Consider the following 14172-nt stretch of genomic DNA (forward strand, 5'->3'; position numbering starts at 1 on the left):
CCACAACATTATTTTCGCTGCTACTTCATAACTGCGATTTTGCTACTGTTATGAATCAGGCGACCCCTGTGAAAGGGTTGTTCGACTCCCAAAGGGGTCGTGACCCACAGGTTGAGAACCACTGCTCTATACTGTGCTCCTCGGCACTCTGTCCTTGGCTGTCTTCTTGAGGGAGAAAAGGTTTTCCAGATGATTGTGGGCACATACACACACGTCATGTGTGCAAAATACTTGCCAATTCAACAATTTTGTACATATAATTGATGACACTGATGACATTCATCCTGGGTGCCACTCACCCAGAGTATCAGAAGTTGCTGATCAACATTGGCTTGTTTGCCAGTTTCAGGTACGTGAGATCAGACAGCACTGGTCCTTCTGTAGCTGACTGAGGCACTTCCTCGAGGGGGCTGCATTCAGACGTCACCACTCTTCCCGGCTGAGTAATACGCCTCGGCTCTCTTCTGTCCACTCTGAGGACTTCCTGGGGCACTGCAGTCTTTCTCCTGGTGCATTAGAACCAGAGCCCGTGGCTGCTGTCCCACATTCCAAGCTTGTGTAGCCACTTGCCTGCCCACCATCCCATCCCCTGGGTCACGGATCCCAAACACAGAGAACCCCATTCCTCCTCCTGGTCCCCACCTTGGCAAACTGCATACCATTCTCCCAGAGGCCCTAGCCACAGCCTTGTCTCCTCCTCCTCCACCATCACGCAACAAACACTGTTCTGTCAAAAAGCGCCACTTTATTCACCTCTATATAACATACATAAGAGCAGCATTAGCTTTTCCTCAGCCATCCTCTCCACATTTTGTATAGTTTCAGTGAGCTGTAGACCACCGACTTCTTCATGCCTGAGAGAGAGCAGACAAGGGGTCAGACGACGGAGGCTTGCTGTGTGCATACACCGCCATTCCACTCGCTCTGACCTTTCGGGTGGGGGGCAGCGGTGATGACACTCAGGGCTCAAGGCCTCAGGTTTACCCATGGGCTCTGGGGGTCGATGTGGAGGGATGAGTCTCATTTAGGCACCTACTGAACGTGCGGCATGGATGTCAAAAGTACTGGGGCGACTGGGATGAGTAAATGAGCTATGAACATATTGGGGGCGCTTGGGTTTGAAGGGAGAGAAGAAAAGCAGGACCAAGCTAAGGGCCCGAGTGCCCTTTCTGTACCTGCCTTCTCGCGCTCAGTCCAGCACTTCTGCACCGCAGCTGTCTGCCCACCGAGGTTGCTCCGCCCTCCACTTTCCATCAGGGAGACACCAAACCCTTCCAAGTCCCTTCTCCCGGAAGTACTTTCTTGACTTCCAGGCTAATTTCGATGCTGCTCCTCCGGGGCACCTGGGTTTACCTTGATCATAGCACTTTCCACACAGACACTGTCTGCCAGTTCACCCTGCTGTCCCGCTGCCTAGACTGTGAGCCCCTTGGGGACAGGGCCTCTGTCCTATTCTACCCTGTAGCCTGCCACCCAGTACAGGACGAGTACATGCCCCTGACATGACTGAGCAGAGGTGCCTTCAGGACCTCCCCACCACAGGAGCACACAGAAGAGGTCTGCTCTGGGGCTGACGGGAGAGAAGGAAAATGGGGCAAAATGGATGGCACGTTACTGGTCACATCTAGAAGAGTCATATCCACAGCTGGCCTCACGGACCAGGCTCCCTTTGTGTTGACAATGAGATCACTTAGACGGTGGTTTGCGGGTGTGGTGGTTCTCCATCGTGAGACACGAGCAGTCTAAACTGCACCCCCCTCCCCGGCCTTCAGACAAGGTCGGAGGATTTGTGCTAGGGACTCCTTGCACTGGCGGGTGAGTGATGTCGGGGGAATGCCTAGTAAGCGGCCGAGTCCACGGAGACCCTGTGGAGAGGCAGCAGCAGCAGACGGACACAGGGCACCAGGAGAAGCATTAACGGACGCTTCTAGACCCTGTGGCCAGGTTGCAATCCACCTGGCTCCTGGCTCAGACACCGCCTGGGTGGCACCCCTCGAGGAGCTCCCTGCCTTGCCTCCCGCTGTGCAGTCTCCCGGGAGCTGCCCTGTTGGAGCATTGCAACTGGAAAGTTATTACGTAAGGTGCTTTTCAAAATTCCAGCCGGAACCAGCCAAGACACCAGAGAGCACCCAGGCAGTTGTACCCGGGGGCGTTCAACCCAGCAGCCCCGGGGCACTGAGTCAGAGCTGGAGGAAGACACCTCCCGGGAGCAGCACTTTAGATAACTACGTACAAGCACACGAGCATCACCACGCAGCTAGCCTTTGCTGCTAGTGGGTTTTAATATATTCACAAAGTTGTACAAATATCATAATGTAATTTTAGAACATCTCCTACCCTCGCCACCGCCCTCCCCCGCCGAAGAAACCTTGTACCCAGTTCCTCTCTACCTCTCCCTTCCCTCAAGCCCCTGGCAACCACGAGCTGCTGTGTCTGTCTCTCTGGATTTGCCTATTTATGGGCATTTCATATAGACTACATGACCTGTCTTGACTACAAACAGCCTCTCCCATGGATCGTCGCCAGGAAGCACGTCATGGAGAGCCCTGGAACAGGAGACCAGACACCTAACTCTTGGCCAGCTGGTCACGTAAAGTCTGCACCCCCTTCTGGGTCTCAGTGTCCTCATCTGCAAAGTGACCAGGTTGAACTGGATTAGGGATGGGCCTTCCCCTCTTGACAGGAGTTACAGCTGCAGAAACCCACCGGGGCAGTTCCACCCCGGTCTAGAGGGTTGCTACGAACGGCCCAGACTGGACGGCAGTGAGAACCAGGGCCCACAGTCTGCACCCCTGGAATTGGAGGACAAGCTGATGTAGAGTGTCCATCAGGCAGATTCTCACAGGGTCCTTACAGGTCCTTTCAGGTGGCAAATCTGACAGGATCATAATGAAGGAGCCTTCTGCCTTAAAATGGCAACTTCAACAAGCACGGAGCACTTACGCCACCAGAGCAGGGCATCTCCAATAAGTTGGTGTGGGAACCGTTTCTTTAAAGGACACCAAAAGTGTGTCCTAAATTAAGAACTTTTTACCCTTAAGAGAGTGAAAAAACAACTCCCAGAGGGGGAGCTGAATTTTCCAAGCCATACATCCAATAAAGGCCTAGTATGAGGCCCCCCCAAAGAGTTTAATAAGAGAAAAGCAGACAGATGGTGGGAGGAAGGGGGCGCACAAGTGGATAACGGGCTTATGTTACTAGTGGTGGGCTAAGTTGGAAAAGGACAGAGAGAGGGCCGTGTAACTGGAAGAATGTCCTCAAGTCTCGGAATTACACGAGTGGAAACTGCTGAGCTGACATGCTTGTGCATATCTCCCGCCTTCCCCAACACAAAAACAGGTGATTTGATAGAACAAGAAGAGGTGTAGAACTGGTATGTGACACATAGTATCAAAGTTAGCCAGAGGGACTCAGTCCCTGGGCGGTCCAAATGGTTAACACGCACGGCTGGTACCCAAAAAGCTGCAGGTTCTAGTCTACCCAGAGGCATCTTGGAAGCATGGCCGTTGCTTCTGAAACACCAGCCACTGGAAACACTACTGAGCACAGTTCTACTGTGACCCAGAGGGGTTACCCGAGGTCGAGGTGATGTGATGGCCAGGTGGCAGAGGTGGACAGGCCCAGCACAGGCCAGGGGATTCTGCCAGGGGAGACTGACTACAGTTTGACAACTCGTTTCAGTGCTAGCTACTGCAGCTGACCATACTTCACAACTCAGTGACACGCCACCTCTTTACCAACAGAAAACGTGTGCATGGATCCTTCGAGACCCACACAAAAACACTCACTGCAGCAGATCTGCAGGGTTCCCAAGTAGGAAACACCCCAAGTATCTATCAACAACAGGGTGGGCCCACTGAGTGCTGTGGGCCTGTCAGGCGAAGACCACAGTCAGAGGGGGCTTCTGGGTGATGTGGTGAGAAGACATCAACTCTGTGAGTCTGTATCCACGCAGTCCGCAGGTTATGAAAATCCACCTTCCATATTTCCACTTTAATGTTATCTACAGTTGCCCTCATGTTGAAGAGATTGAACCAATCCCTACTTGAAACAAATTCTTCAGCACAATCTCCTTTACTTGATGCCTGTGTAGCTTTTAAATTACAGAATAGACTTCAAGTCTGTGTGTGTGTATGTGTAAGGCACTAATGTAAGGCCAAGGAAGAGCCCATGTACCTGTTTCAACGGACCTACAATACCCAAAGGCACCGTTGGGACAGAGCTCCTTCCCAACACGGGGGCTGCCTGTGGAACATGATACGTCAAAGAAAATCTTTATCTAAGACGACCTGTTTCAATGGAAAGCCTTCTTGCTTCCAGATGAGTCAGGGAGAAAGATGAGGTTACTACTCCCATAGAGTTACAGCTTTGGAAGCCCACAGGGCAGTTCTAGCCTGTCCTATAGGGTCACTATGAGTCAGCATGCAGTGAGTGAGTCCGGAGGATTTAAGCTTTCATTTACGCAGTCGCACGATGAACAAGTATTTCCTGAACACCAATAACATTGAACTGTTGCCTGGGACAGCAACATGAACAACAGTTCCAGAGTGGTCCCTGCCCACAGAGCTCACAGTCCACAGAATTCCTCCTGGCTTGCATCAAGCTTCCTCTTGCTTTCTGTTCCTTTCTAGAGAAAAGGACAGAGATTTGGAAATTCCGCTCAAATTAGAACCCATTTAGAACGTGCCTTGAAGGGAAGATGGTTGCTAAGAGGGGGATGTAACTCTGTGTCTTACTATCATGGCCTTTGACCTTGAGAGAAGCTTATTGCTCTAAGACTGCTACTGTGAGGTGCTGTTGAGTGGGTTCCGACGCACGGCACCCCATGTGCAATAGAAGGAAACACTGCCCGGTCCTGTGCCATCCTCGCCATCCATGAAGGCACGGGGTCAATCCACCTTGTCGAAGGTCTCCTCCTCCTTCTCCTCCTCCTTCACTGCCTCACTACTTGAGCAGGCATGATGTCCCTATCCAGGGACTAGTCCAAAGTACGTGAGGCGGAGTCTGGCCCTCTGCCTCTAAGGAGCACTCTGGCTGTACTTCTGCCAAGACAGGTCTGGTTGGTCTCCGGAGGACACGGGGCTCTTCAACACTCTTCGCCAGCATCGGGATTCAAATGCATCGATTCTTCTTTCATCTTCCTTAGCTAAAGTGTCTTACTCATTAGGAATCCTGGTTTGTATCTGAAGTCAGGATTACCTCGTGCACACTCAGAAACGGCTTCTGAAGCATTTCTTCTGTTGACTGTCCATTTCCAGCTTCCTTTATCTGACCAACTGTGGAGCTCACAATGTTGAGGTCAAAAATTCTCAAACGTGAGGCTCGGTCTCTACCTTCCCATCATTCTCTAGTTCAGATATTTGGGAGAAAAGATAATTCTTCCAATTCATCTCCAGCAAGTCAGAAACATAGGCACATCTCCAGAAAAACCTACATGATTATCGGGCATTCCTATTTAAATACCAAGGTACCAGAACACAGAAGAGTTGGAGTTCCAAGAGCTCAGAACAGAGGATAAAGAAAGATCCATTTGGCTGCATTTCTGGAAAGGCCTGGTAGTCTGGCAAGCCAGATCTTTTTAGGAACAAGACTAGGCCTGTCTTGCTTTAGTGAAATTGAATCTTTTGAAGTTGGTGAAGGAAATAGGTGAATTCTGATTGACCAGAAAGTCAGGTAAGGAAATATATGGTAAGATTTCAAAATTAAATTCACCTTCCCTCTCCTCAAGGAGCGGACCACCATCCACGGTTCCCCTGCTGGAAATCCAGTTAGCTCTGACTACTCCCCAGCACAATCAGCAAGAACAGTCATTCCCCAGTCAAAGAGAGCTTGCATTTCTTCTGCGCGTCCCTGGGACCTAGGCTCACCTGCCCTAATTTGGCTGCACCCACATCAGCACTACTTTTACACAAAAATGCCTATCTGATGTTTTCCCATCGGTGCCTTCCCCCAAGGTATTTTTTGTAAGGAACCTATGCTGTTTTTTACATCAACATAGAGACAAGAAGTATAGTGTACTCCAGAAATACCTCTGGGGGAGCCAAGGTGAGTGATTTGCATGAAAATAGGTACTCAGCCAGCTCCCCAGCAATAATAGCTCCACCGCCTTTCTCTCACCTTATTGATCTTCTAGGTTCTTTCTGTGCTTCCCTCTGCCTTCAAAATACACCCCATTACCGTGTTTGTGCTCACTTAATCACACACATTCCCATCTACCTGTTCCCACTGCGGAACCCAAACCTTTCCATTGTCCCCCAATCAGGTTAGAAGCACAGATGCACACAGCTCGGACTAGGAGTCTGCTGCATGTCTGGAGGGATACCCGGGGAGCCGGTGGTGAATGTTTGCTCTCAGCTCTGCTCACTTGCCAGTCCTGAGGAAAGCGCTGCTATTCTATTAACAGCCCGGTGTTTATGAGAAGTCAGCGCTATTTTATAGATATCACCTCCTGAACTAAAGGAAAGAGAAAGTAGTGGTAGGCTTCAGAAGCATTTCTGCACTCACCTGTGAACATGGCTATGTGTGCTGGGCCAGGAAATGTCAAGTGTCAGACCACATGCAAACATGCTGTCATGTTACACAATCCTCAGGCTGGATTTTGATGTCTGGCCCCCATATTTTCTACGACTAGAGTTAGACCCACCCAGGTTTATAACACGCCTTCTGAGCTCAATGTCAATGGCTCCAAAAGCCCCGAGGGCATGGTGGGGTCACACTTGGGCTGCTAACCGCAAGGTCAGCAGTTCAAAACCACCTGTCGCTTTGCAGGAGCGAGAGACTTTCTCCTCCAGTTGTAGAGTCCCTCCCCCCCCCCCAGGAGCAGTCCCACGGCCTTACTGGGGCGCCTTGAGTTGGAATGGGCTTGGCAGTGGTGAGCTGAAGGAGAGGGTTTTGCAGCACAGTGGTTAATTACCCTACTGCAAGAGGTGAATAACCGGAACTTCAAACCTCCGTCTTCTGGCTCCTTTGGTTGGCTGTTTCCCTGGAGGTAGCTGTCTTTGAGTGCTAAAGGTGTTCCCAGCACCGAGCAGACTACCATTTCTTTCCACAACCAGGAGTGACACCAGCTACCCAGCTGAAGACCTGGGGCTTTTCTCACCTGCAGATGAGCCATCAGAGAGAAGTCCACCCAAGGCGGAAAGACAGCGCCCACTTCCTGGGGGACGTGGAAGAACAGAGGGTGGCAGGGTGGCTCTGTGGGCCCGAGGGGCTGGGAGGAGGGGAAGCAGAGCTTGTCCTTGCCTGTTTCCTCCAGCTGGAGAACTAGCTAGCATTTGAACATGACGGTTATATATTTGCATAGCACGGTGCAGAGGCATGTTTGAAAGAGGCTAGAAAAAGTGAGTTAACTGTTAGGCAATGATTTCGACAGAGGGAAGGTCAGGCATGGTGTCGTTAGACGCTTTCACACTATTAGGCTACCTGGTGAGGCAGGCATAGTTATCACTGTGAAGTGAAAGCTCAGGTGAACGGGGTGACTGCCACAAGTCACAGCAGAAATGGAGAGTCCAGTATGGGGTCTCACACACCCTTGGACTTCACACCGTCCTCTTCCAAACACCAGAGCGCCGGCAGTGTGTTTCTTCCCGCTTCCGAGGCAAGCTCGCCCCAGGGATCGGAAGAGTTCATTACTTTCCCATTTGGTGGTCTCCTCAATGGCTCTGGATGCTCCTCACCTGAGGTGGCATCTTTAGAAGGGAAAGGTGTGCGGTGGGGGACTGCAGTGCTGAGAGGTGTTCCCACTGCCCTCTATTGGCAAGTGCGAAGAATGTGTGAAGACACAATTCAGGACTAAAGATCTTTTCAGTGCCTCGAGATGACTGGGGTGGGGGGGGTTTATTGGAGAACATTTCAAACTTACAAGATAATAGGCACAATGGCATAGTGTACTCATCACTGGAGGCCCCAGTGGTTACGTGTTGGGCTGCTAGCCACAAGGTAAAAGGCAAGGCTTTCTGCTTCGGTAAAAGTCACAGTGTTGGAAACCCACAATGGCAGTCTACTCTGTCCTGCAGGGTGGCTGGGAGTAGGAATTGACTGGATGGCTGTGAGTTTGTTTTTTTGGGGGTACCCTTCCCTCATTCCCCCACCCCCCATGTCTTATTTTGACATAAATCCCAGACATCATCTCATTTCATCCACAGATATTTTAGAATAGATCTCTAAAAACCTTTTAAAAAGCAGTAACATCATCCTTCATAAATGAAATACAGTGACACCAAGTCTATTGGGACTCATCTAGATCAGAGTACAACTGCCCCTCTGGGTTCCGAGGATGAGATGCTGTGCGGGAGCAGACAGAGGCTGATGGGCTCGCCGCTGCCCTTGCAGCTAGCAGCTCACCAGGATCCCACTACACCACCAGGGCTCCAACACATGGTGACCACAGCTACACAATCTACCAACATGTGAGGTGCGAACAACTCCTTCTAGCACAGGAAGGCAGGACGTAAAACAAGCACAGGGCAGCGTCTCCCCCATAAAGGCGATGGTAAGGGAGCTGCAACCACGCAAAACAGACTCACAGCCGGAACCACCCACCACAGCGCCACTTCTCCCTCTTACAGGCCCAGCCAGGAAGAGCACAGACTAAGCAGACATACTCATGGGCAACGCAGAGCTCTCGGTGGCAGGGAAGCTCTGGTGGAAGAGCTCGGGGCCCGTGTGCTCCTGGACACTGACTGCATCTTTGCAAAGACTGAGGAGGACAGCTCTGTCCTTGGGACCAAGATGTCCAGATGAGTAGGTCTCCACACAGCTGAGCTGTGGGACGGAGAGAAGTGTGACCCCACCTCTGCTCCCTCCTGGCATCCGGAAACCAAAGGACCAGGGTCGGGCCAAAAGGCCTCTTGTTGGGCTACTTCTGTGCCATTGATCCCGGCACGGCTGCAGCGTGAGTGGCTAACACATGGGAGACGCTCCATAGATGTCAAACAGAGAGACAGAACTAAAGACGCCAGTTATTTGAGGAGTCCAAGGGCTGGAAGGATGGCGACAAATACAATGTCAGTGGAGCTCGAATACCCAATCAAGCTGCTTTTTGCTTCTAAGTGTGGGTCCTGTCCAGCAAGGCGCCAGGAGGCACGCAGAAGCATGTGTGTGCACGGCAGCACTGCTATGTGCAGTCTGACAAGTCAGGATAGGCAGCTCTTTACCCCTGGAGTCACAGATGACTCCACTGTGGAATATCGGCATGACAGAACACTACACAGCAGTTAAGATCAATGGGCTCGGTCTACACTGAACAGAGTGTACATCAGTTCTTTGTAAATGTGCTCATGTGTATGCACACACAAATCTTTTATGCCATGCTATTTATGAATAGCTAGTAATAGTATGACAATATGAACTGGTCAGAAACGTGCCCACCTGTGGAGAGGAAGGGAGGGAGGTCAACAGTGTCAATGTGGGGTTCAAGGTAGGGAGGGAGGTCAACAGTGTCAATGTGGGGTTCAAGGTAGTGACAGGGTCAGCTGAGGAGAGGTCAGGACATTTCCTCTGGTCTCCCCACCTGCTATCATGTGTTTGGCCCTGAGGGAAGGGAATCCTGCTATTTGTTGGCCTGTTACCTTGTACCACGTGATTTATAAATGTGAATTATTTCATATCTGGCACTAACCACATGAAACAGAGACTACTATTGATCCAATTTTAAAGATGAGGATTAAGAAAGGGTAAGTCACTTGCCCAAGGATGGCTGGTGAGTGGCAGGGTCAGGGCTGGTACTAGATCCCCCCCTTTGCCACATGTGCCCTGATGAGCTACCCTGAAACAGAAAGGGAAGATACCTAGGTCAAGATTTCCCAAAGAAGATGCATTCTGGGGGAAATGGATAATTTTGCCATTTTTACCAAAAATACTTCAGGTCTGACTTAAATTGCATTTAAAGTTTCTGTCAAAACACAGCTTCAAACAAAAACATTGTCTTAATTTAGCCAAACTCCTACTATACAGGGGTCTGGACCAGCCTTTCTCTACCATGAGTGATGCCGGGGTGAAGAATGTCCTTTATACATAAATCACTGATGGTGTCATGAGTGACACGGAAGTGAAATGACAATTTTCTATATTTGGAATACTTGAGTTACTAGTAGTGAAATCATAGGATCAAAGGGTAGACGTAAACAAATAAATGCCACTGAGGCTTGGAAACATTCTGAACATTGACGGTTGAAAGGCCCGCCATAGATTACAGGCCTGGCACAGAGTAGAGGTATGTAGAAAAAACTACACACCTACAAACCAGGGTATGCACTAAGACCAGTGGTTCTCAACCTTCCTCATGCCATGGCCCTTTCACACACTTCCTCATGTGGTGGTGACCCCCCAATCACAACATTATTTTCATTGCTACTTCATCACTGTCATTTTGCTACTGTTATGAATTGGGCGACCCCTGTGAAAGGGTCGTTTGACCCCAAAGGAGTCGCAACCCACAAGCTGAGAACTGTTGTACTCAAACGGTCTGTAAAGGGGAGAAATCTCTCTCTCTCTCTCTCACACACACACACACACACACACACACACACACACAGATTAAACCTAATCTGTTGTTTTTTTTTCTCTTTGTAAATTCCCAAAGAAAAATCAAAATTCAATTATAATCTAGAGAACTTTAAAAGTTATTTGACAAATATCGAAAGATACTTCTTAGAACTAAAGGATCAGAAAGAGGACTGGCTTAGCCTAAGCTTTGTTGTTAAAGAGATGCCTGTAGGTAGAAAGATTTGTTCAAACACTTATACCCAACAGCCTTGTGGTTTATAGAAGATGCTACCCATTTAAGTTTGAAAGCATCTTTCTTTTCTTCTGAAGACCTTGTGCTTCTCAAATCACTTAGCTCAGAGGGCACAGAAAATCAAAATCAGTGAAACAGACAGCAGAAATGTTTCTCAGCCTTTTGGCTAAGATCAAAGGTAAAAAATAAGACAGAACCATAATGAGCATTTTAAAACAGCCATCCATGTAAATAAAACAGAACATGGCTTAGAAATGCATGTCCTAAAAAAAAAAAAAAGAAGACAAACAGGATCAGTAACTATTCAAAGATGACAGATTGAATGCGTACAGTGTATTTTACTAAGTCCCCTAACTTGACAAAATGACAGCAAAAGGATTTTTAAAAGCTATCAGCCAACAAGGACATAAACCAGCATTCAAATTCTGGAAGCTGGATACTAAATAGATGTGTGAGATAGACTTGGTGCCCCTAAACCAAACCCACTGCTGTGTGCTGATTCTGTCTCATGGGCCTACAGGACGGACCAGAACTGGCTTAGACGGTTGCCAAGGCTGCAAACCTTTACGGGCACAGTCCTTCAGAGTGGCTAGTGGGCTTGGAACTGTCAACCTGCTGGTTATCAACTGAGTACTTAACCTCTTTGCAGCCAAGGCTCCTTATCAGGACACTCAGGAACACCAAATGCTAAGCCAGAAGATAAGTAAACCAAGAAGTAGCCTGATTTACCCAGTCAGTAATGATCCCCAAAGGTTGTGTGACCTGGCAGTTTTTGAAAGAGGAGGTGACGGCAGAAAGAAAGGCTGAGCTGGAGGTCTGTGTAATAAGAGGTTACCACCCCTCCCAACCCCTCCTCCAGAGATGGTAAATAGAGGGTCCCTGTAATACTAGATGCCAAGAACATTTGAGGACAGTGGTAATGTGCTAAAGAAACCAAACCAAAGAAAACTAACCACCAATCACCAGAAATAAGCAAAGCCCCCTTCTTCTGAAAAAAAGTTGAGGGAACAGACATCATGAAGAGATATGTCTGAAAACTATCATCTATATAGGAATAATAAGAATAGGATAATATGAAATTTTGCTTAAAAAAAAGAGAACCTTTTGAAAACAGAGAGAAAGGGAGCAAGCGTAACAGCAGAAATGACATACTCAATATAAGGGTTGTACATTAAGCTGAGGAAATTTCCCAGAAAGCAGACCAAAACCAAAGGACCATTCTAAGAATGTCGAAATAAACCAAATTCCAGAAAAGAACAGAAATAGAAGAGAGGATATCACAGAAGTCATGTAAGACAATTTCTCAGAATTGAGAAATATGAGTTTCAAAGCTGAAAGGGCATTGGAAATGCAGTGTACTAGATGCAAATAGACTCTCTACAAAGCATGCCACGAGAAACTTCGGGACCCCGGGGGAAAGACAGAGGACCTGAAAGTGAGACCATACACAGGGATGAAGAATCAGAAAGGTTCTGGACTTGGAAGGGAATCCTCTAGGAAAGTGATTTCTTGTCTATACCCAGCACAAGTATCAACTCAAAGTGTTAGGCAGTGGGTAAGCAGAGATTTTTTTTGCAGATGCAAGAAATATAAGGGTAATTCACAGAAGAATGGGAAGAGACAGCTGGGAAAGAACTTACCCTAACAGGACAGATTTGTAGGTTAGTAAGAAAAGGGGCGAACATAGCAGATGGACACTGACAGAGTTGATACAAAGGTTCTAAATTCAATACTATAGGTTGCAAGGGGAGGGAATGCCGACCCAGAGGGGAGGCGGGGGGTACCAACAGCAACATCTATTGATTTTCTAACGTGGAAAAGGCCTAAACAAGTCTGCTATTCATCCCAGCTTGGAGGAATGTAATGAAGAGGCACTGCAGTGGATTATTTAATATGGCTTTTCTAGCCACACAGCCTTTGCTACTCTCACCAAATGACCAGTGCTTCCCTGGTGAGTCCGGGCAAGAAGGTGGGGAAAGATACCGACTGGGCTATGATTGGTCTTAACCAGGTATGTTGCAGGCCTTGGACCCAGCAGGCATATTAGGCAGGGGCTCTCTCAAGTTCTTACCAGCTGTAAAAATGCCCTTGGTGCTTTGTTTCACACTGGAGGCTCTCACGATTGCTGAAAGGCCTGTGAGCAGAAAACAACAAGGTCACGCAGAACCAGACATTAGTCATGCTCAGTGTTCAACCCAGGAAAGCTGACAAGCTTGTCTACCTGGTGTCAGTGACAGTGATAAGGATACCAGGACTGAGTCAGGAGACTGGAGATGCACAGCCCTGGCCAAGGGACCATATTAGACACCCTCCCCTGGAACCCAGAGGTGAGGGAAAGATCGCCCCATAGTGCCTTTAAGACTGCTGGTTCTCAACCAAAGGGGTAATACTGCATCGTGGAAGTGTCTTGTGGTCAGGGGTGGGGTGGGGGTGTCATGGAGCTGCAGGGACCTACACTTTATCCTGGATTATGGGCCACAGTACAAAAGTTCTTTATTGCCAGAGGGGCACTGTATAACTTTGTTATTTTTGAAAAGGGGCAGTAGGTCAAAAAAGTTTGGGACCCTATGGTGTAACTGGGGTGGGCACGGGGGTGGTGGTGGTGGTGGTACACACACACACACACACACACACACACACACACACACACACACACACACACACACACACCCTACACACCCAGAAAACCATGTTTCTGTCTCAGAGCAACTTTCCTTCTTAGAACAGACCCACCCACAGGACTCCTTCTCGATGAGGAGCGGCATGTAGGAGGCAGACATCACACTGCCAACAGGAGCACGTTTCAACTCCAACCGACAACGTATGTCACATATGCTTGTCTTCAGAATAGGTATATGGCTACCTAAATACTTGCTTTGAAAATCTGGAGCTAGTTTCTGAGACAGAGAGGGGATGCCTGCCTATGGCAGCTAATGTCCAGCTGTGGTTTCCTCAGGGTCACTGCGGCCCTTGTGGCCCAGAAGAGCTCAGTGAGTGTTTACTGGAGGAAAGCGGAAGAATGTGGCTCTGAGGGAGGGCCTCAGGTCCCTCTTCAAAGTGACCTCTTCACTGACTGAACTCATAAATCATTCCTAACAGGTCCTGGGGGAGCAGGCCTCTGCCGAGATGAATCCAACTTAAAAAAATAAACATGAGGGAGGCCCTGGGGAAAAGGGTGCGGGCCTGGAACTGCTAGCAGGCACCAGCCGAAAGCGGGGTTCTCCACGCTATACACATATTGAACGTCTCCTTCCCTCTTAGACTGCCAGGGCAAGCAGAGGCATGTCTTTTAAGTAACCTTGTTTTTGGCTTATGCTCTTAGGACCCAAAGGACAGAACTCTCTCTCCCTTCTTCCTTCAAACAAGTGACATGGGACAACCCCAGATTGCAGGTGCCTTCCACGAGGCCAGGAAGCATAAGGCGGTCTCCATGC

At 48.9% G+C, this 14172-nt stretch overlaps 1 protein-coding gene across 1 annotated transcript in view; it reads right to left on the reverse strand.

The window, feature by feature from the left end:
- Positions 1-723: 723 nt before the first annotated feature.
- TAMM41 (TAM41 mitochondrial translocator assembly and maintenance homolog) overlaps positions 724-14172 on the reverse strand; it is a 60322-nt gene continuing 46873 nt past the window's right edge. The window contains exons 7-8 of the mRNA XM_075550036.1: positions 12810-12872; positions 724-854 (exon numbers count right to left, since the gene is read on the reverse strand). Of these exons, the coding sequence (XP_075406151.1) occupies positions 781-854; positions 12810-12872 (137 nt within the window). The 3' untranslated portion in view covers positions 724-780. The remainder of the gene's footprint in view (positions 855-12809; positions 12873-14172) is intronic.

Source organism: Tenrec ecaudatus, chromosome 5, assembly GCF_050624435.1.
Source record: "Tenrec ecaudatus isolate mTenEca1 chromosome 5, mTenEca1.hap1, whole genome shotgun sequence".
NCBI lineage: Eukaryota > Metazoa > Chordata > Mammalia > Afrosoricida > Tenrecidae > Tenrec > Tenrec ecaudatus.